Genomic DNA, 23,180 nt, shown 5'->3' with positions numbered 1-23,180 from the left:
CACATGCCTCATACAAAAAGCTCAAAAGCCCAGTAAAGAAGCCTTAAATTGTAATCTCAAAATAAGAAATTTCCGCTTTAGAAATACCCCCCCAAAAAATGCAGATGTTACAAACAATCCATTTATTGGGTCTTAAACTACGTACACAATTGAAATAATAATTTTGGCACTACGCTATACAGTGGTTACATCCGTGTGCTGACACTCATTAAATACTGCACCAGGAACACCGCTGTGCTTTGAAGTTTGGAATGAGTCACACACTCAGCAGGTAGATCACTCGAAATGTATCAGCGCTCCTGTAGGGTTGCATGAAAGTTAAAACACACACCAGTTTATGAATTATTTCAGTGTACCTCACGTTCTGTGAGCTTATCACACCGGAATATGTGATGTCAGCATTTAGAGATGGCCACGCGTGTTGCATTAAAATCTGAATGAGACACAGGAATAACGAGACACAAGAAAACCAAAACAAAACCTCCGCCTTTCAGACACGAAGAGATATTCCATTAAAGAAAATAATTTAAAAAACTAACAATGGCATTTGATTTGATACAAAAGCCAGAACTACTACAGTATTAACATCTAAGTATGAATCTTTACAAATTAATGTCACAATGGTGTTATGTAAAAGGTTGCAAACTGTACAATGTTTTGTCAATGCAATGCCTCTACAATTTATACAGTCTTTTACAACTATGTAACACATATTAAACATGTTGTTAAATAGCCAATAGATACCAGTCTCTGAACAAAGCTGCAGGCAAAAAAGATACAGAGCTTCCACAATCTTCGAACAAGATATGCTTGCTCAAACAGTGACAATCTTTATGAGAACACGCTGTTAAAAAGCCAGCCATTCAGTGCCTTGTCACACTGTGCACACATTTCCTTCTGTGAATTCAACCACCACTTGATAGTCCATAATTTCATATCTGTGGGCTGTAATTACGTGGAAACACCCATAGTCATTCACCCTTAAAAATATGCATATAATCATAGATTTTTATTCCACACGTGGTCAAGCCATCTCTGAAGACCTGGCCAGGCAGTAAGAGCTTTTACTCCCCACGTTTTGTCCTGCCATCGCCTATACTGCACAGAGAAGATCAGCTATTTACATTTCGACAAGGAAAATACAAAAAGGCAATCCTGCCCTGAGGTGGACTGAATGATACAGAGCCCGTCACCTGATGGGCACTCAAATCCAAGTAGTGAAAAATAAACTCTGAGAAAGACAGGTTCCCGGTATTGTATGCTGACTAGGTAAGAAGTTGCATCAACAGAAGCGGAGAGTTTCGCTGAGAATATTCTGGTTTGCAGCACTCTCTGGCTCTGCATATCTTTGATGTCAGAAACAACTGGGAAGAAGGGTCAGAAAAAGAGGGTAAGAAATGCGCGGTGTAAGTCACTGTGTGCCAGAAAGCAGAAACAAGACTGATGTGTAACGCAGGCCAACGACAAGGGTCTTGCAATAAACTCACGATCAGGCTCTGCAAGCGTGGTTACAAGGAGACCGTGGGGCTCCCACAGCTCCTCCCTGGGGAGGTAAATTTCTTTTTGAATAGAACCAGGTCTTTATGTTTGTATTTAAAAGTGGTTTGGATCAGGCATCAGGATTCCCAACACAAGAGTTTTCTACATGATAAATTTCTCTGAGTTTCCTTTATTTTGCAGAAAGGTTCCTACACCTTCTTTTTTCCAAGAAAAACCTGAAAAGAAGGAACAAAGAATTCAAACCAAGATTATTGCATTGTGCTGTTACCACAGGAAAAAATGCAAATACAAATTAAAACTTCTCTTGGAATACTGTTTATGTCAAAACAAATAATCTTACCTATCTATGCATAATAGCAGGGTGAAACCAAGAGGTCAGTAAGCACTAGTAGCTGGTCATCCGTGAACTGCTGTTTATGCTCCTGCCAGTTGTCATGATGGGTCCTCCGGAAATTTGACAGCGTTTTTTTCACAGTCATCTGCATAGCAGACAATCAGTATTGATCTGTATCAGTTATGGATTTAAGCTCCGTGACAAAACAAACGTTGAATACAACAAAAAATAACTGCTGAGTACAGCAAAGTGTTTGAGCAGCTTAAAGGTTAGCAGGGCTCTAGAGAATTCAGCCCAGTTCCCCAGTATTTTAATTTTTACAGTTCTGGTTCAAGTTTTTTTGACTAGCGTCATGACTCCAACATTCTTACGAAAAGGATTCTTTAACGTACAATTCTGAGTTTGAAAAAATTAATAGATTCTTATAGAGTATAAATGAAAAGCTTTTCCCCTCCTCCTTTTCCTTGGGTATTTCAAACCAATGGTTTGGGTCTCAAAACATGAGGAGCGGACAAAACAATGTGCATAGAAGAAACAAATCAGAGGAAAACTATCTTCTGTTATTAAGTTTATTATTAAATTAACAAAAGAAAAGTCCAATCAGCTCAGTTTCTTAATTCCATAAAGCATACCATAGCAAAGTTTGTTAAATCTAAGGAGTTCTTGAGCCATAAGCTCACTACTGTGGTTAGCACAGCAAAGGTCAACAAAACCAAATAGAGCAAAAAAAACAGTTTGAGAGGTAACTATTTCACTAAAAACTTGTTTCTAGGGCTGCTTATAAAACCTTGCTTTAAAAAATTCAGAGTGATTTTTTGGTTCAGGTTCCTATTTTCTAGAACGCCAATTCTATCTTTTTAGGCATGCACAAAAGTGACATTTTTAATTAAAGACGACTTTTTCCTCATTATAGATATAGTTCTTGCAGCTTTCAGTTTATGCTTTAAATTTGAAAGCAAGAACAGAACTACCACAAAAAATACTGAACAGCACTCCAGGACTTAAAACATATTTGAAACAATTTAATAAAAAGCAGCAGAAACTGTGTTTCTTAATAGCGTCCTATTTTTTTTTGTAGGAAAGTCAAGCATATTTTAGATGTGTTATATTAACTAGAAAAATGACCTAAGTATTTTTACCTCAATCGGCTGAGGATCGTTAAGATGGGCACTGAGATCCATCAAGAGCTGTGGCATCCAGGTGGGTACATCATACGGACTTGACAAAATACACGCGCTCAGTCCCAGCACACCAGCATGGCGTTTAACCAAGTCTGCAATGGCAGGGCATTAATTTACATTTGGTAAGGTGCAACCAACTTGTCTATGACATTCCTCAATGACACAGCCAAACTTAAAACTGGTTATCAGTGAAAACAAGGCTATTTTTAACTGATGAGAATGACTGAAGAGAGCTTGTATATTAAACAGAGGTGATCTAATTAGAGTAACATACTGACACACTAATATCAAGTGAGTTTTGACCCTGAATTAAAAAACAACAACAAAAAAAACCCCACAAACAACCCTGCCACAGCAGAGAGATCTCTAGCTTCTACAGAAAACCAGATATGACCTGGTCCTGGGTCAAATGAACGTGACTCAGCTGCACTAAATGTTTGGTCAGAAGACAAAGTTCTTAACTAACATTAACTAAGGGGTTGTTTTGTTCAGGGTTTTTTTTGTGTGTGTGTTGGGTTTTTTTTTAGGAATAAAAAAACCCCCACACTGCTAACAAATAGAGGCTAAAGAATGAAATTGTATTGTGGCAGCTAAGGGAGTTTATTTACTGAGGAAATAGCTATCTCTCATCATCCACATTCTTAACTATCTGAACTGTGCACACGGGCAATGGAGAAATCTCTTCAGTGTTAATTCTGGAAGAGTAATAAATTAGTTTAACTTAGAAATACATCATTAAACTGGGTTTTTTTGGTAGTAGTATATTCTTATTCATCATTCATGCTGGAAATCAAATTTTTGAAGCACTTAACAAGGATTAGGATCTGCACTACATACACAGAAATAGGTAATAAGGCACATACGGGCAAATGATTTACCGTTATTATTTATGAATGCTTAGGAAGGAAAAAAATTTGCGTGGGCAATAGGCCTTATACTTCTATGGGTATCCATTAATTTTCTAAATACTACTTAACCACAGGACAAATCCTATTCCATCTGGAGTGCTTGCAGAATAAGCATTTAAGTGTTATTTCTTCCTAACCTACTATCAACATGCACGGGGTTTAGTCTCTGAAGCAAGTTTCTTACCACCGGAAGGAATTGTATCCACCACTGAGCCCAGGTCTCGCTTTCGTTTTTTCGGTAACCTCATCTTGCACAGCTGTTCAAAATGGGTCTGCATGGGACCATCCATAGTGAGAAAATTGCACTGGAGCAGGCCACTTAGTGTGGTGGCAGCCATTTCTCTCACCTACGAGCAGAGATAGTACACACCACAGTTACTAAGCACATATGCACAGCAACAAACAGGTATTTATGCCGCTACTATCCTTTCAAGCACATCCAGCTAGGCCAAGTTACCAAACTCTGCCCAGCAAAAGTCTTTAAAATATTATCCTGTTATGTCATAGATCACAAACTACTAGTTTGCTGTATGGGTCTCTAGAAATTAATAAATATAGTTTTAGTGTAATATAGAACTACCTTCACATAATTTGTCATGAAGTAACCTACTACTCGAGCAAATAATGTAATTAAACTCCACTGCCAAGACATATACATCATAGACTAGATTAGCTTTAGAAAGCTTAAAAACAGACTTTGAATGAGAACAAGATGTTCCAACCCCAAATAATCAACCTGCTTAACAAAATGTGTAAGAGTCTCTGTATTAACATTTTACCAAGCAAAAAAAAAAAAAAGAGTCCACTTTATTCAAAACCATTTAGTTTTTCCCCTTAAAATGTACAGAAGACATTAGAAATGACAAAGGCAGAAAAGCCTTTCCAAGAGAAGGCAGAAGATGCGTTCATGAGACAAGGCTGATTCTGTTCTACCCGTAGCACAGGAGTTCTTTGAGAGATACAACAGATGCTGGATTAACACGCAACGACAACTAACTTCAGTGGTTCATGGTCAACAATTCAGTTCTGTAACACTCCAGCATTATTTGCCTTGTTGTCCTGAGTATCAGTTCTTTTCACTACATGAATAAAACCCAGAATTCCAAGTTGGAAAATTATTCTTCTCTTCGGTAACACAGAAACCCTAAAAACCAAGACTAAACTAAATTTTAATCTGTCAAACCACTGAAAATACAGATCTCCTTTTCCACTCCTTTTAAAACCAGCTACAGTGCATTGTTAGTGGACTACAAGTAGAGACAACTCAATCACTTCTAAAAGCAAGTATAACCCAGCAGCATTACTAACTTCTCTACTCAAATCTCCCCAACCCATAAAGTTACAGAACCGTAAGACCATATTTAAATTGGAGTCCCTCCAAGATTCACTTCTGCTTTCAATAACTTCAGGCTGACAAAAACCTCCCAACATCTACCAACTTGAAAACCAAATCAATTTGTTGCAACCCTGACAGCAGTCGCCAGATTTTTTGGTAAGTACATGCTGTTACACGTAACTAAACAGAACATTTGCCTATCTGGAGTACAAGCACCTACCAACGCTCTGAATCCAATGCAGCAGATTATAATAAATTACATCCTTGAACATAATGTTCTGAACCTCCACAAAGCAATAAGTATAGCTGCAAGTGCTGCAATAATTAAACATAGTAAGTTACCAATAAGCTCTTGAGACTTCACTTCATGCCATTTAAATTTCTACAACACATTATTCAAATGTTATCTTCTTTGTTAACAGTATAAAGAAGTACGAAGTGAAAGTCTGCCAGTATTGTTTATCAGCAATTTGTGAGTCTCTTAAGAGCTAAGCTATTAAATGAAACATGTTGTGCTAATGCAAGACCCAGAATAGAAAGAAGCTTGGCTGTAAAGTGAGCAAGCTCCCAAGTGAACTGTACTCATTTACATCACTATTCACTGTATTAAAACCACTTTCATTTCTAAATTAATAATCTAACTAAAAGGAACACTTTGCTGCAAGGAGCACCTAGAAGCAAAGCCTTTAAAAATCATACATTAACAAGCTAATCATTCATCACAACATCTGACACTAAATAATTTCCAGATCACCATACTCACATGACAACTTATAGAACATAAAAACTGCACAGTGGCAGCAGAGGAATAATCTTCCAATCAAGTATGGTTTGCGGTTTTTGTTTGGGGTTTAGTTTTTTTTTTGTTAGAATTGACTGACCAAGATCTACAAAACTGTAACAATATCAGAACAAAACCACTCAACAGCACAAGCAAAATTTAAGTGCAGTACTGGTGAGGGGCTACTTATACAAAGAGAAAATATTCCCAGTACTGTAATATTGCAGTGTAATATGAAAAACAGTTATCAGGACATCAGTGCTATATATTCAGCACACTAATTTATAAAAATATAAACATATGAAGCACCAACCCAGATAGCTTCCTAGATCAAATTATGGCTGAGAAAACAAGAAAGATGCTTTCAGAATAACCAGGCTATCGCTTTAACCGTAACTCCAAGTTGAACACAGTCATTTTCACTTTTCCTCTATTCCTGAGTAAACAGCATCATTTAGTACAAAACATGCTTTTCCAAACTGAAATCATTCCTGCAGCTCTCTCCAACTGCCTAAATGACATGAAAATTAGACGTGATATTCAATGGTGGTGATACTGCTGTACACAGAGACATTGTTTTTTAGGACTGTATAGTTTTTCCCTTTACCAGCTGCAGGGTCACATTAGCTCTTAGATTCATAGTACTCCATCAGCTCCACGACTCCTCTGACTTTCAGAAGGAGAATTTCCCGTAATACCATTTAAGTACAGCTTTCTTCAGTTCTCAAGACCTGTGCTTAACACGTTGGATGCACAAAATTTGTGTTTAACAGAAGCCAGACTGTCCCACAACCCACGTCACTTTGTAGTGCAGTCACATTGCTACTGGACGTTCGGCGTGGTCATTTGACACTCATCAGCCAAGGACTGTTGCAATGATTTCATGAAAAAAGAGATGAAATTGCCAGGAAGTTTGAGAATGGTAATTCTAGCACCACTAGAAGTGCAAACTGTATATTAAACCAAAGAGCAAGATGGGTTGGATCATTAGGTCTGGCACCTTTGTATCAAAATAAGCAAAAAAGTATCTTTAAATCCAAGAACCAAAATCTCAGTTCTATAGGGTAAAAACACCAAATGCTAAAGCTAGGGATTCTCATCTTAAAAACCCAGCGCTAAAAAAGTTACATAGGAATTACTCTGCAAGATACCGCATCTCGCCAGTTCTTATCAAGACAGAACAAGATTACTTTTCTGACAAAAGTGAAAGCTTCCATGGTAACAACATGATCATAAGTGGTTATGAACACAGATAAGCTTTTTTGATTTGCACCTCTGTAGTGCAGAGGAATAATTTTGTACATTTAAAATAACTAGAGAAATTGTATTAAAGTGAATAAAAGGCATTTTTCAAAAATACGTAAGATTACGAGGTATGTTTCTGACTGGTGTGGGAAAAGTTACACAGGATTGCAAGCTGTGGCTTTCCAGCTCACTGTAACAAACAGGGACATGAAAGACATGAGCGCTCATCTGAGGGCTGAAATGGCACAGCTGGGCAAGCAGCCTAAGTACTGTAGAGATTGTCCTGTCAAACCTTTTAAGTCAGAAATTTTAATTTATAAATTCAAATTATTTCCAATTCACCATTCACAAAAGCAAGCTTCACATCTCAGGTGTAATGACTGTTCTAGATGCAGCTTCAGGAAGACCTAAACCAGGATCTTTGTTTTGGCAGAAGGGTATCACACTTCAGAATCTTCTCTCAGGAAAAAAGCACCCAAGCACCCAAGAGGAGGATTTCACTGATACTTGCTAACAGCCAAAAACCAGTGAAAATGACAGCGCAGGGGAAATGGCACAGACTGGAGGTTAACACTAAGGATTCTTCACTGTGCTTGAACGTGATCAAACATACTTCAATTCGCACCATTTGATACAAGCCTTCAGTTCTGTGAATTAGTGATAGAGAACAAAATAAGCCTGTGATTTTCCTCTAGGTTTTGGAAGTCCGACAAACAAAACAGCACACATGTACCACAATCAAGATTTTGGATTTTATCTCTGCATTTGTACATACTGAAGTATCACTAGCTCAGGAGACACACAAAAACTTGTCAGACTGACGAGCAGGCTTATAAACTATTATTTTTTTGAATCATGTAACACCATCAGTAGCAGCATCTGCTAGACAAATTCTGTCCTTTTATGCATGCATCTTTCACAAAACTAAAGAAAAATCTACTCGTAACTAAAGAAATACTTCCTTAGTAAGCTGGATGTATAAAAAAAAGGAGTATTTTTGTCATTAAGCTGATACAATTAAATGGGAAAGAGACCTACACAGTAACAAATAGAGGTTTTATATAGTTTTCAAATAGGAAGGCATTTTACGTTGTTGGAGGTTGAATTTTCTCCCAACGTGCATGCTAATCTTTATAGTAAAATGATAATAATCCTACTTCAGCTGTACTTAAACCAAGAATGAAACAAAGCAGTGTTCCATTCTGTTGAAGAAGTAGGAACAATGGAACTTGTAAAAATTACTAATGAAGTATTTTCTAAACAGCTGCTTCCTGGAATGGAATATTAAAAGAAAAAATGGAATATCAAAGAAATAAATCCTATAAAGCTAGTTGTATTTTCAAAATAAGAAGAATACTAAGCTAGAAATACTTGCTGTATTAATTTAAAACCAGTAGCTTTTTCATAAAACTTGACAAGGGCAAGAAACCAGTCACGTGAAACAAAGCATTTCAGAAAAGGTTTTACTTGCCTCAAGCTGTTCATCTTCCAGGAGTTTTATAACCAACCATCTAATGTCATTGACTGCTTCTTCATTGTTGAGAAAGATGAAGAGATTGTAGAACACCATGGTCTGGAGGTAGGTTAATATGGTATACCTAGCATGCCAAGAATTGCTTCTTGCTGTCTATGAGCAAAAATCAATAATAATTATGAGAAAGGAGGAATGTGAAGGAAAGCAGCTACTCAATGTAAAGCTAACAGTATTTACGAAAAAGGTTTTGGGGACAGTTCCAAATAACTTCCCTTATTCAGATATTTTTGTTTCATGCACTCTTCAATTTCCAAAGCACAGTTGTTATTTTAATAATAATTTATTACAGGCTTAGCTTCCAAAGCCTACTGTTATTTAACAGGCACCTAATACTGTAAAAGACAAAGTAGGCAAGTTTCTCCCTTTGATTAATTTCCAACATCAGTCAGAAGGCAGATAAAAACAAAACAGAAATTCTGTTCTGTTTGACTATATATATATTCTATACAGTGGATCTGGAAAGCAAAGTTTTTCCAAGTTCCTTTACTTTCACCTCCACATGCTTATAGAAGTCCAAATTATTCAAAGCACCATGCATGGGTGCAGCCTGGCTTGCAGCACTGCAGTTATTATTTTGGCTGTGTGTACAGCTTACACCAACATTTTGCAATTTGCAACCTCCCTACTGTAGATCCGTTGTAAATGACTAGAGAGAAAAAAAATGCACTTCTTGCATGACAAACTGGATACCGAATGAACCAGTCAATCCAAGAGTGCATTTTCATTTGTGGTGTTTTTCAGAAAGCAGCAGCAGTTGATAAATATACTGTAAAACTAAAAAGGCAGAGATCCAAGAGCAGTTCTTTATATGACGACTCATTTTGGAACTGGATTTTGAATTGTTGTGCTCATGAGGAGACATGTTTGGCCTAAAGCGATCTACTACCGAACTAAATTTTATTTCATTAAAATGCTGTTCAATTTCTTGTTGCTTAAATGTTTGGAAGTAGGAAACAAATCAAAATACGTTTACTGTTTCTAAGAATGTTTTAAAACACTTCTATTGAACTCTTTCCTTTCACCTCTAAGAAAATCAGTATTTGATTCTCCTAAAAAAAAAAAAAAGGCACAGAGCGTACTAGATAACAAGAAGCTTTAAGCTATTTAGACCATACTCACTTGTTTTAGCACCTGAAGTACCAAAGGCACTTGCTGAGGATACAGCAAACCCTGAGACATTAACGACAAACACATCTTAGCATCTCTTTTGAGCTCATCATAGCTATTGTCATTTTCTACCGGTGCAATCTATAGAAGATCAGAGGGGAAAACAAAAGAAAGGCTAGTGTTAATAAATAAGAATTGCTAAAAGCAAAATCCCAAAAGCAAGTTTAATCTCATGAAAGGACAGCTGTCTAGGAAAAATACAGTCAATATAATGCTGAAAGATTAAGTTAAGTAGGAAAAACCATCAATATAATGTTAAAATCATCTCAGCAATAAGCTGGGGGGGGGGGGGGGGGGGAATTAATAGAATCAAGAGATCCTTGTTCCTTGCACCATACATTACTTATCTAAACACTATGGCTAGTCTGAAGGTCTTAAGGAGGATGAAATGGGTACCATTAAGACTTTGGTTCCCCATTGCAATTCTTCTGGTATCAAATCCAATTAATTGAGTATTTTAAATGAGAGAAAGCTGACAGAGAAAGCTTTATCAGTATTTCAAGTTTACTTTCACATAAGTAAACCTTTATTTTGTGGTCACATACATTGTGCTGGATAATTGACTGAGGTTTTATATAAAGACAGACATATGGAGCATACAAATCTGTTCTGTCAGGTATGTAGCACTGAACAACCCAGCTTCATTAAAAAATACAAGGATTAGAGGTGCCAGGAAAACAAGAGAAGCACCGCCATTTAGAAAGAACTGTATAGCCACAGAACAAAAGGAAACAACTAACAGTAAGTATCGGAACAGAAACAACAGAGTCATTCATGAATAAGCACTTTTCCCCCATGAACTGAACAATTTTATCCCCCCAAATCACACATGTACAGGGCATTCACCTACAAGCCATTTTTGTCAGGAAATCATTTAAGAGGCTAGATCACCAGCTGTAAACATACATAAGCATAAAAAAATCATTTCGGCTTCCGTGGTATACATGATTTTTATTACTATTATTGGAGGGTTTTTTTACTTTAAAAAGTCCCTTATAACTTTGCTTTATATATAGAAGCCCTTTTTAATCAAACATGACTAATAAAGCAGCAATTAAAGCACATACCTTGAAAAATAAGGGTAAAAGCTGGAGTTGCTCTGTGACAGCTGTAGAGAAGGACCGTCCTGCACTTGCCATCAACCATTTCAGGACTGTTTTGATAAAGAGAAATGATCACTGATTAAGAAGATAAAAAGTAGTAATAATCCCAAAACAAGTTATAGACCACATTTATTGCAAGACTCGCCTGTGAGATTTTCACACATCAGAGTGGACCTACACTGGTAGTTAAGTTTGACCCTGTAAAGGTGACTTTATAAACCTCAACCCTGAAACAACAGACACCTTGCTGCAGCACAGATCTGAGAGCAGAAATTGTGTACTGCAAGTCTATGGTTTGCAGACCTCAATCATCACATCCTTAAACGCCCCCCCCCCCCCCCCCCCCCCATTTATTAAGTCCATTAAGTAACTCACTAGTTTTCAAGAGTTTAATGCCCTGAGTTCGCTCATCTTGTTCACCAACTCCATTCTCTTCCATAACATGATTCTGAATTTCTTCATCCGCTTCCATGAGGGGTTTAAGATTTTCAAGTATCCGGGTTGTAAATTCATGGACACGAGGAGATTTAGTTGCAGCAGTATTTGGCAAGGAAACATCTATCATGAATATGTAAGTCAAAACACTAAAAAAAGCAAAGAAAGCAAGAAAATACAGTTAGCATGACTGCCTAGAGAACATAGCTAAAAGTGATCCGAGATCAATTTGTTGAACTTTGAAGTTTAATACTTATAGGGAATTTCCTCTTATCTTCACTTCAAAGTTATTTAAAACCAAACTTTTCTCAAATACAGTCTTTGTAGATATTTGATTCAAGCAGGGTTAGACAATCACTAAGCTACGACCCCTCTTCTCCTCCCAAGAGATCTGCAACTAGTTTTTAAGGCACTAAAATGCTCTCTAAAGAATTCCCTGTATATTTATGGCTTACTAGGACTTAGAAAGTTTGGGTCAATTTGGGTTGCAGTGTTGTGTTTTTGTTTGTTTGGGGTTTTTTGTGTGTAGTTTTTTTGGGGGGTTTTGTTTGGTTGGGTTTTTTTAAGAGCTTTAGAGATATCATACATAACCATAACAGGCCATATACAATAAATGACAAAATAAGAGAAGTCGTCTGAAGTTTCTGAACCAAGTCTGTTAACAATAATTCATCTAATTTCTATTACCAGTATTAACACACAGAGATAAACGATTACCACATCAGTGCAATTATTTAGATACTCTATTACCCAAATCAAATGAAGAGGGAAAAAAAAAAAAACAAGAACTGCAGAAGAGAACACCGACCTTCCTATTCTCTCTTGGACATTTTTGTAAACCTGCGTGAGTTTGGGTTCCAAGTACTTCAGCAGTCTGTGCAACAGCTCCGGTACTCTCCATTCTTGCTGTGCAAGGCCACCTTGCAGTACGTAAAGTCGGCTAGGAATCAGAACAGCTTACCTTTAGTCATACAGAATTGTTTCTCCCTTCCCCAGTCCCCTCCAAGCCTTTTTTTGGAAGGTTTTGTGTGTGTTAATGCATAAAAGCATCTTTGTCAGAATTGCACACAAAGATGGGTAAAAAATGACAGAATGAAACAACAGTACTGCTGCTATGCCAGTTCCAAACCTTCACATTCTGTTAACTAGATGTAGTAACATTAAAAAAACAATAATGAAGAAACTGTCATTGTGTGGGGAAAGCTAACTGGAAAGGTGGACTTTTGTTCTCTGCTTCCACAAGCCAGCTGGCACCATATGCTCTCAATATATTTTATCCATGTTTTATTTCCTTCTTTATCCAGCCACAATAAAACAGTTAAAATTAATTTTACCATGCATCTACAAATGATCCTCCTTCACCACTCAATGGAGATTCCAACAGCAATTCAAATAACCAGTGCAGTTTCCTAGGATCTCTGCTCTCCTGAAAATAAAACAGGTATCAGAGATAAGCAAATTGTTGTGTTTGGTTTTGTTTGTTTTTTTTTTTTTTAAACATAAATAATGTATAAACAAGAAAAGTTTTGACAGAGATTTTCTTCACATCCCTTTATGGGTTTATTCTATTAAGTAAGTGCAAAGTTAAATATCTTTTCACAATGAACCTCAATAGGAGGAAAATCCAATGCAACTACACACAATTTTAACTATTTGGTAAATAAAACAGTAAGAATAGAAGGAACTTTAGCTTCATTTTTGACGTATATGAATAATCATGTCTGAATTTTGCTAATTAATTGCAGGGTTCTGGCTGACAAACTATTCTGAATTTTGCTGAGTGATTTCAAAGAATTACTGATCCAAGATATCTGTGGCCTATCATTTACCCTGCTTCTCAGACAGGGCAACTCCTGGTCCACCGCAGTGTATAGAAATCTCACTGTATGTTAGAAGATAACTTGAGACTTAATTTTCACAGCACAATGCTAAGCTGCACACTTTTAAAGCAAGAATAAATGTGTAACTTGAGCTCAAAAACTCCTGCAAAAATTGAACACATAGCAAGCATACACATAGCATCACCCACTAACCTTCTACAGCTCTTCTAAAATATTTAGAAAGAAAACTAAGGCTTTATTTCCTTTTTAAAATGTTATATTTGTCAGGAAAGGGCAGAGAGAACAAGATTTCCCCAAAGCTACTGATGTTGGTTTTATACTGTATTTACAGTTCTCAGTTTTAGCTGATAAAACGTACCTAAAAGCCTGCGTTCATAAAGCTCTTATTTACATGTTATCTGTAAAACTTGACCATCTGGATATAGCTTTACGAGACTAAAAATGGGGTACTTACACAGGAGGTTGCAATGCACGTGCCCCAATCATTATACGTTTCCACCGTAATGTTGGATAAAGCTGTTCGAAGCAATGGACAGAGAAGCTTCCAAAGTTTTTCCACCTGCTCAGCAAAAAGGCAAAAGACATGATTTGTCTATTTAAGGACGAAATGGCCATCTAACCTCTGTGAACTCAAATCCTTCCATCTTTTCAAATAATGGAATAACAATACTGATTCTGGAAGCAGCTCTAGTATGATTGTTATAAAAGGAAATAAGTATTATCAGAGGGAAGATTTCAGGAATCATTTTAATTTTGTTAACAAAGTTGTTTAGAAATACTGTGGACTACGTATCCACCATTTAAGTACAATTGTATGAGAGACTGCATAAACTTTGCTTTTGGTAGGACAGCAGTCTCGCACACTCCCCAAGGACTTCCATGCCCCACCTCGGTTTTAAAATTTCTTTTTTATTTTTTTATTAAGGAACTGATTCTCCCAGGATTATTTTTCAGCAATGAATTTAAAGATAATCTAGACAGCTAGGTCTAGACTAAATAAAGATGTAATAGTCCAATGTGGACATAAGCCTTTATTCCAATCAGAAATGACAAACCACGCCAGCTTTGTTATCTCCTTACCAACAAACCGTTCTTCATTTTAATTTTGCAGCATTTGACTAACACCCAGTATTATATAGATATCAAAGCAAGCTATGAATTGTGCTTAAAGTTTGGCAATGAAGCACTAAGTGTTGCAACATCTTCCAGACCTTTCTTGGACATAGGTGACACATTAAAAGCTCTCAACTTCCTATGTTTCATTTGTTTAAATAATTCAAACTTATTCCTCAACTTCCAAGAATCACTCAAAAATACTACTGCAGCACCTTCTCAAACGTCCAGTGTTTAGAACCTCTGATTAAGCCAGCTATAATTTCAGCTACACATCTCTGGGTGCTTTCATGGGAATCTGCCACAAGTTGTTCTAAATGGGGCTGAAGAACTGGCAAGAAGGCATCATCAAAGTTTCTGAAAAGGCCCTGTAAAACAAGATGTGAAAGTGTCTTCAGTAATCATCCGTCTAAACCATTGTCTTTGTAAAAAGAACGTAAGATTGTGAAGCGCTTGAGATTTGAACATGCAGAAAGTGAAATTGCTTTGCTTTTTTAACAGAAACATATACAAATGTTCTACATACTTTTATGTTACTCTAAATATGTTTCCCTAAGTAGTTAATCAGAAGAGAGGATTAATCATAGCAGCATACTTTAAAAAAAAAATCAAGCTTTTGCAACAGCAGAGTATAAGCCAAGAAGTGTGTGGCTTTTCCACGCTTTGATAATTATCCACAAAATGGAAGCAATTTAGTTATTCAACTGTAGTTACCTTGAAGAGGCAAAATCTGCGAGGATTAAATTTGTCTTTTCCTTTTCTGTCTTCTAGAGACAAGAATTTTATTAACTGCTCAACAAACTTGGGATCAGAAAAGTGATCATATATAATTTGTTCTGCCTGTAATAGGAAAAAAAATATTAGTTTTGAGGTGCTTGATTGTCACAGCGATATCCCAATCTTTCCAAGTCCCATTTTTCATTTTAATTCTGTTTTTGGCAAAAATCATGCATCACTTATCCACTTCCTCCCTCATTTTACAGGGAATATTGGGTATTGTTTTGCAACACTCCTGATTTTTATTTTCATTAATGACTTTGGATTGTCTTTCTTTTCACTAGCACACCCCTACACAAAGCAGTCATTCCCACCATCATGAACTTGTTCTAAACTCTGATAAAGATTTGAAAGGGAACAAGAAAGTGCTCATTAATACAATTATTCCATGATCGCTGACAGAGAAGCTGCAATACATTAATATAATAATTTCTTCTTGTATGCTAAGACACTAAGTATGAAAATGAAGAAAAATACAATTAAACATGTCTTGTGGGGATCTAGGTTTCAGCACAGTTATCACTTATTGCTTGTTAAAAACATGATTATATCCAAACAGCCATGAAACTGCATAGCTGAGTTCAATCTCCACCTTGACTTGCAATCAAGCAAAACAAATCTGTTTCCACACATTCTGTGTGAGCACTCTCTAAATGGCAAGCAATACTTAGGTTAAAAGAGAGAAGGGAATTTGATCTCCACATTATCTCCACAGTAATCTGCAGACAATATTAAAAAAGAAAGGAGGATAAATAGTACTGAAGAACCCCACAAAACTGAAACCCACCGAACCCCTTACCTCTGTCAGCTCATCTCTCCTTCGCCCAAGCTTTGGTTGTTGCTCAACTGGAGCATAAACTGTCATAGTTCTGAATATTAAAAAATAAATATATATAAAATACAGTAACATTTCAAAGTAAAATAAAGCTTATGATTATTTTCTATATTGTCTATATTAAATAGAATTTATCATCAGCTCCAAAAGAACAAAAATTAGAAGAAAATTTACAACAAAAAAAATTAAGTCTATTACAAAGGTTTTGCTGCAGCAAGCAATCCAGAATTATTCGTGATAGAATACTTAGCATATTTTTCCACTATGTAATTTTTCAACATGCACATGTCATTTTAACCCAGTAGTTAAATAGCCACATGAAATATGTGCCTTTGTTACCCAGAAATCCCAAGGAGAAACAGATAGAAAATAAATAATAAAAACCACTACAAAAAAGACCCAAACCAAACCAACCCAACAAAACAACCCACAAAACCCACCCAGAACTGATAAAACAAGCAAGGAGCACAAAGGAAGAAGTAAATTGTATTTTTTTGTTTCAATTAAAAAAAAGTTAAACCTAACAAACATTATTTAATTTCAACAGAATTTTTGCTGCTGAATCTCACAATTCTCTCTTAACACTTAACGATACTCACTGAGGCCAGGTATAATACCCCCAGTGTGTTTTCTCCACAAAACAACACGACTCCCAAGCTTCCTTAGTCTTTGGTAAACTCTGACTGTCATAGTGCAGCCACTGGTTGTCCGGTCTGTCACCAGCCTGAATGCTGGAAGGCTTAGGGCTTCCACCTGGTTAAAGAGGAATTTATACTCTATCAAACTTGTTCGTTAACACTCCAAGCAAATGTTACACTTAGTTTTATTAAAAGATTCTAAAGGGCTTTTATGCCTCCCTCACCCCAATCAAATCTGTACAGAGATGTGTCCTAGGAGATTAAAAGTAACACTAACAGTAATAGAAGAGATTCCTTTAGTAAATTATAAAAATGTGCCATTTGAAATGATAAAAAAAGGATATACACAAATTATTTTCACAAATTATAAGGCTTTCTGAAAGGAGAACGACCATATCTTTGAAGTTTTAACTCACGTCAAGTGAGTGAATAGCTTAATACATGCTTGCATGTATAACACTGCTTAAAACCAAACCAAAACACTGAAAAATGACTGATTATATTACCTATTTTGTTTGCGTAGGACATTAACAACCAAGAGAGAAAAGAAAAACTTGTGATGCTATGTTTAATTTAACCAGAAAAATACACTTTTTAAAAGTTAGGATAAATCTAAGACACTTGTTATATTAAATAAAACCTACTTATTTCATAAGGGCAGATGGGCACTTTCTTGTGTGTTCTCTTAAGCTGCTTAAGAATACCAGCCACAGCTGAGATGGCCACCTAAAAGAAAGAAAAAGGGCATTAATGTATCCATTCCATACACTTACCTCCAGAAGGATGTGTCTAATCATCTCATCACAGGCACATTTTAAGCCCTAAAAAGCCAGTGAACATTACAGTGAACTTTGTCACTGTAATGACAGCAATACTTCCCATAAAGAGGTAATCTCACTCATTTCAGGGGATACAGGACATGACTTAAGTGTGACCTTTACAGCCCAGAAAAAAACTCCTCGCTAATCATTAAAAAAAAAGAAAAAGGAGGTGGCCATTAGTTTCAAGCCTCACTGAGACAATGAGCATAACGAAAGGTACAAAAATAACACGTAGCTGGCTCCCTTCAAGTAATAAGCCACAGATGGAAAAAACAGACATCTTCAAAAAAAATTCTGCAGAAGAATTCTGAAGTAATTAAGAATAAATAGGTATGTTTCACATTTTCACAGTTTACAGCCTTTACACCATATGGCATGGCTACAGCACTATCAAGGCTCATCTGCCTGGATCAGGAACTTTTGTACACAGGCATGGTTGGAAGGGTGAGGAGGGACGTACACCTCAGGTTTTGTGCTTTATCACAGAAAAACACCACAAATATCTGATCTGAACCCCCATGAGCTGCAAAACAGAGAGATATAACTACATTGGTTTTACCTTGCGAACAACAATTGCATCGTGGTTGAGACACTGCACAAAAAATTTTATGGCACGGACAGGCAGTATCCTATCATCCCTCAGGAGCAGGGACAGAAAACCAATGCTTATGTGCTCAAACTTCCAGGGACTAAAAAAAAAAAGTAATATTCAAAACAGACAATAAAGAGCATAGTTACATGTACTGCTTTTGCAAAGAAGAGATTATACATATTAAGAATACATAAATACATTTGGACTAACATAAGTAATGTTCTATGCCACTGCTATAGACAACGAACTTAACTGTCATTTTGGAAACCTCCAGCGTTCTGGGAAGACACAACCGCAATCAAACATTCAGGTAATGGTACCTATTTGATTTTGGCATTTCAATGTCAAATACAGACCTATAGGGATATTCTTTTAAAGTTTTAAAACACAAATATTATGCTACCAATTAAAATCTACTTGGATGTCAGTATTATACAGACAGAGCTTTTTTTCCCCCCAGAACAACAATTAAAAAAAATTTCAAAACCAACAGGTCAAACTAATTAATGACAAAGCTTAACTCCAAGATGTGACAATGCCTTACATTAACAAATCAAGCTCCCAATGAAAATGAATCCAAGACTCATTCACTACTTTACCTAGGAGACAGTAACACAAGATTCCCCTTCACTGGCCTTTATCTTCTTGTTTGAGCAAGCAGAATCCATATGCAAACACACGAGGACCTCCAGAAATTCAATTTCTGCAGATACCTTTGCAAAAGCTCTCCAAGAAGCTAGCCACGATCCAATTTGTGCAAGACTGCCACTGACAAACTGCTTTTGGACAATTACTTCAAGGGTGAAAAAAACCATTGTTCTATTCTTGTCATGCTAACTGCACTTCTTGAAGCAACAGATATTTATTCATGTAGCCACCTCCAACCCACCACAAAAAAAAAAAGAGTTCTCATGCACAGAAAGAGAGACTTACAGATTTCTTTGTTCCACACAGTCGAGCAGCATGTTGACCAAATTTTCATAGTTTCTGAGGGAAAAAGAGGGAATAATCAACCAGATGATACTGAGAGAACCATTTAAAAATAGAACAAAAGTTTCTCAACACAAGGTAGGTGAAGGCAGCGCAGTAAACGCAGCACCAACTGGGAGGACAGGGAAGAGGAGGAGGAAGGAAATATACATGAGTGCAGAGGAGAAAGGCTGCCGAGTCAAGACAGAAGATACACCACAATCCTTGGCATTCTGAATCTGTCAAGCTTAAGATTTAGTTTAGCAATTCTGGATTATTACATTTAACATACAGTAAACATTAGTAGTATAAGATGGTGTTAAGGGAAGTTGAACTCACCGCAGAGCCTCAGCATTCTTTTCTTTCTGTCGCTGAATTCCTAACTGAATTTCTTCTGAACGAAGACCTGTGAAGTTTGAACTTGAATGGTCTGATTTTTGCAGTATAACAGCTATCTCAATGCATTTCTCTGGAACCTATTGACACAGAATACAAAGATTTAGGTCTAAGCAGCAACTTACAAGTTTTTAGTGTTTGTTTCTGTTTGGCAATAAGCAGAGTGCAGAATTTCCTGTCCACATAGACAAGTCTGTGAAGAAGTAGAGAAGATAGCTTTTATGCTCACACAGCAGAATTATTTCTCCAAACACATTTTTTATTCTATTTTAAAATAAAGGTAAAGACAAACTTTACTATTTCGTTAAGCATAAAAATTGTTTATAAACAAGATTTTTATTAATTGGCACTCACATGTTAAAATAAGTACCCTGCCGTTTATCCCACTGATTGGGCAAGAGGCAGATGTGTAATGAGTGCCGTGTATTAGCACAGTAGGATGACACTACAAATACTAACAACGTTAATTTGATGACACTGTCCCTACTAACACGTCTTCACACCTGATCAGCACAACCCATACTAATTAACACTGAAAGGGAACTTAAACTTCCTTTCTGTAACAGCCTTCCCTAAAGGCTAACAAAAAGTTACAGATGCCAATAGTATTACAGGAAGGTTCGTTACTTCAGTCTCAAAAATACAGGTTTATGTTCCTCTGTAACAGAGATTAGAACATGATCAACATCAGAACGCTAACTCAAATAATATACACAAGTCTCAGGCATTTATGTAATCGAATGCTCTCAGACTCCAAGACACGAACACTGAGCAACTTGTCACTTACTGCAAAATCCAATCCAATTGTTTCATACTGCCTATGGATTTTTTCTGCAAGGTCATCAAAGAGTCTAACTATGGATGGTTTTTCCAAGGACATCGCTTTGCTAAGCCCAGAAGAAACAATTGCTGGCCATGTCTGTGCAATACAATCCCAATCGTGAAGATTTGCCAAACATACTCCACTGTGATTTCCAAGAAGACAATATAAGGCACCCTGTAAAATGAAAGATGTCATCTTAGAAAGTTAAAGCATTGTTCATATAAAAGTGATATCTATTCACATATGCGTGCACCCACACAGAATAAAAATTAATCTTCACGGTACCAAATCATTAAAATGTACCATAAACATTCAGCTATGCAGCCTCATTGTCAAAATACTGAAGATTTTTCACAGAATCCTCTTCATTTAATGAGACTAAAAGCCCTGCCAATTGATCCACAGAATGGCTGACTGATTTCTGAGTTACACTATAAAGGAGACTATTCAATGATCAAGACCACACCTGGCCCTTCTGTGAACTTATTCATGTTTGGGCTGCAGGTAAATCATAAGGCTGTTAACTAAGACCAGACCTGAACGGTGTCGACTGAACAGGCTGCAGATAACTGCATAGCTACTTATTTGCCATGAAAATATCAGAGTCAGGCTGATAAACAAGCAAATCCCACTTTCACCATTAAAAAAATCTCCTATAAAAACACCTTCAAAAGACAGAAATGAAACAAAGTTAATGAAACATTACTTTAAATTGCTTTTGAGTGACATCTTGCCGGTCTGGACGCAAGAACTCCAAAACCAAGGGAATGATATCTCTGCAACAAAAATTGTACGTTCCCAGAGCTGTGAAGAATGCTTGCTGAGCTTTGCTTCTGACCTGTGGGAAGAGAGACATTACTAGAAAGTCTTCTGAACCAAAAAGATACTAAACAAAAAACCATCTTTGTCCATTTCAGTTACTTATGCACAGAGTTTACATGATGTACTTGCGCACAGAAACAAAATTATTTGTAGAAGGTTGTAAATAGCATGCTTCCCCTCACCCCAGCTCACAGTTATTTTGAAAAACCTACTAGTTTCTAGCATTTACTTGAGAACAACTACAAAGTTAAAGAAAATTCTCTATGTTGCTAAAAAACAGTCAATGTGGTTTTGAGATCATTTGAAAAGCAAGCAGCTAGAGTGACAGATGCAGTCAGCAGAACTCTAAAGAGCCTGTAGACATCGTGGATGGATCTGAATTTATACACACACACAGAGCTCCCACTGGACAAAAGAGTTCAGAACTCAACTATTGGCACACTTCTTTTGTGTATTTTTAAGACCTAGGATGCTATCATAGCTACTTCCTAAAAGTAGACTTAGCATTCCATATAGTGTCATGAATCATATCATCACATCTAAAAACCTCAAGCTGGTATATTTTTATTAAAATCTTTTACTGAATTATTGTTTTTAGAAGCTTAGAGTTAAGTCCCTCAAAAAATTTAAAATTTGTAACCTAAGTTGGCAGCCTCTCCACTAAGTTCTTTGACAAAGAAGGGGCTTAAAGCAAAAACTACGCCAAAATTGGCACATAACACAAATTAAATAAGCAAATATTTCATGTTGCCATGAAAATAAATTGAAAAGCAAAGATCCTGAAAATATAACTTGAAGAGATCAACAAAAAACTCCATATATTTCAGTTTAAAAGGGGTTGTTCCTTACCTGACCATATGAACTTGTGGACAAACACAAAAGATCTCTGATCATCTCCTGGTGGGAAGTTTTATATTCACAGCCTTCCATCGTTAGTGTTCTCAGCTAAATTGCATAGGAAGCAAATAAAGGATAGATTGTTTTTACATTTCAGACGCGTAAGAGAAACGCGTACAGGATTATTACATCTTTAGCTGAATGACAACATAACAAAGCAGTTTGTCAAAGTGGTTAGTGAAGGTTTAAGTGAAAGTATTACCTCATGCTGCAACATAACTCTGTCTATCAGCAAAGCTCTGATGTGCTGTTTCTTTCCTTGAAGCTGTAAACAAACACATAATTGGGTTTAGATTTCAGTATTTGTATTAGCAATTTGTACTGACTGAATTTCCCATGCACTCTTTTTCTTCTAGGCAGACAACCTTGATTTTCCCCCCCTCCCCGGCCCCGGTCAAGTTTTTTATTTGCCTATTACTGTGTAAGCAAAAGGAAGCTCTGGTCACAGAAATTTCTCACTTAACAAGGAGAACGGAGCATCACACCAAGTCTCAAATATCAGTCCAAAGATAGATGCAAACTGAGGGTTACTACAATTCAGAAACGCTAAGCTATTTACTCGTAAGATTTCCAAATAAAGGTACAAAACCACCACAAAACAATACTCTTATGAAGGAATTAGATGTCAAAATTATGAAAATGGACTAGGACAGTAAGGAAAATACGAAAAAAGTCTTTCCGAACATTAGGAACTATTTCGAACCCTCACCTAAGCCTTACAAAGAAAAATCACTGACCCTGTTCTCCATTGATTTTTTCACCAGGTTAAAGCTTTTCCATCGTGAATCAAACTCATGCTTGTGAGACCCTTGGAACTGTAAAACATCGCTAATAATCTGTAGAAAGAAAAAGATGACAGAGTGATTATTTTGCAAAACAAGTAATCTCATCTTAAGTATTACAAATTATAAATATACCTTTATTATTAGAAATAAAGACTTGGTATCATCTTCTGAATTATCAAGTATATACCCTGCAATTGGAAGAAAAATAATTATCAGGAAAAGAACTTCAGAAATGGATGATAAAGTTATTTCTACAAAGCTTAAATTCAAGAATTTTAAGCAAAGGAAACAAGTTTCTCATCTATAAAATTATACTTAAAAGCACAACATAATACTTTTTAAACAGA

At 36.4% G+C, this 23,180-nt stretch overlaps 1 protein-coding gene across 2 annotated transcripts in view; it reads right to left on the bottom strand.

Annotated features, from left to right (window-relative positions):
- Positions 1-101: 101 nt before the first annotated feature.
- Positions 102-23,180, bottom strand: part of PSME4 (proteasome activator subunit 4) — a 65,239-nt gene continuing 42,160 nt past the window's right edge. For both annotated transcript variants that reach the window (XM_054820428.1, XM_054820426.1), the window contains 25 exons: positions 22,966-23,021; positions 22,786-22,884; positions 22,251-22,313; positions 22,001-22,096; positions 21,036-21,167; positions 20,294-20,503; positions 19,450-19,586; positions 19,075-19,128; positions 18,109-18,238; positions 17,373-17,454; positions 16,690-16,843; positions 16,055-16,124; positions 15,193-15,318; positions 14,694-14,846; positions 13,820-13,924; positions 12,859-12,950; positions 12,333-12,464; positions 11,465-11,673; positions 11,054-11,139; positions 9,939-10,067; positions 8,757-8,912; positions 4,108-4,270; positions 2,974-3,107; positions 1,841-1,979; positions 102-1,715 (listed from right to left, as the gene is read on the bottom strand). In XM_054820428.1, the coding sequence (XP_054676403.1) occupies positions 1,845-1,979; positions 2,974-3,107; positions 4,108-4,270; positions 8,757-8,912; positions 9,939-10,067; positions 11,054-11,139; positions 11,465-11,673; positions 12,333-12,464; positions 12,859-12,950; positions 13,820-13,924; positions 14,694-14,846; positions 15,193-15,318; positions 16,055-16,124; positions 16,690-16,843; positions 17,373-17,454; positions 18,109-18,238; positions 19,075-19,128; positions 19,450-19,586; positions 20,294-20,503; positions 21,036-21,167; positions 22,001-22,096; positions 22,251-22,313; positions 22,786-22,884; positions 22,966-23,021 (2,903 nt within the window). In that variant the 3' untranslated portion in view covers positions 102-1,715; positions 1,841-1,844. The remainder of the gene's footprint in view (positions 1,716-1,840; positions 1,980-2,973; positions 3,108-4,107; positions 4,271-8,756; positions 8,913-9,938; positions 10,068-11,053; positions 11,140-11,464; positions 11,674-12,332; positions 12,465-12,858; positions 12,951-13,819; positions 13,925-14,693; positions 14,847-15,192; positions 15,319-16,054; positions 16,125-16,689; positions 16,844-17,372; positions 17,455-18,108; positions 18,239-19,074; positions 19,129-19,449; positions 19,587-20,293; positions 20,504-21,035; positions 21,168-22,000; positions 22,097-22,250; positions 22,314-22,785; positions 22,885-22,965; positions 23,022-23,180) is intronic.

The sequence above is a fragment of the Grus americana genome, chromosome 3 (genome assembly GCF_028858705.1).
Source record: "Grus americana isolate bGruAme1 chromosome 3, bGruAme1.mat, whole genome shotgun sequence".
Classification (NCBI taxonomy): domain Eukaryota; kingdom Metazoa; phylum Chordata; class Aves; order Gruiformes; family Gruidae; genus Grus; species Grus americana.
This window is presented reverse-complemented; position numbering and strand designations above follow the sequence as displayed.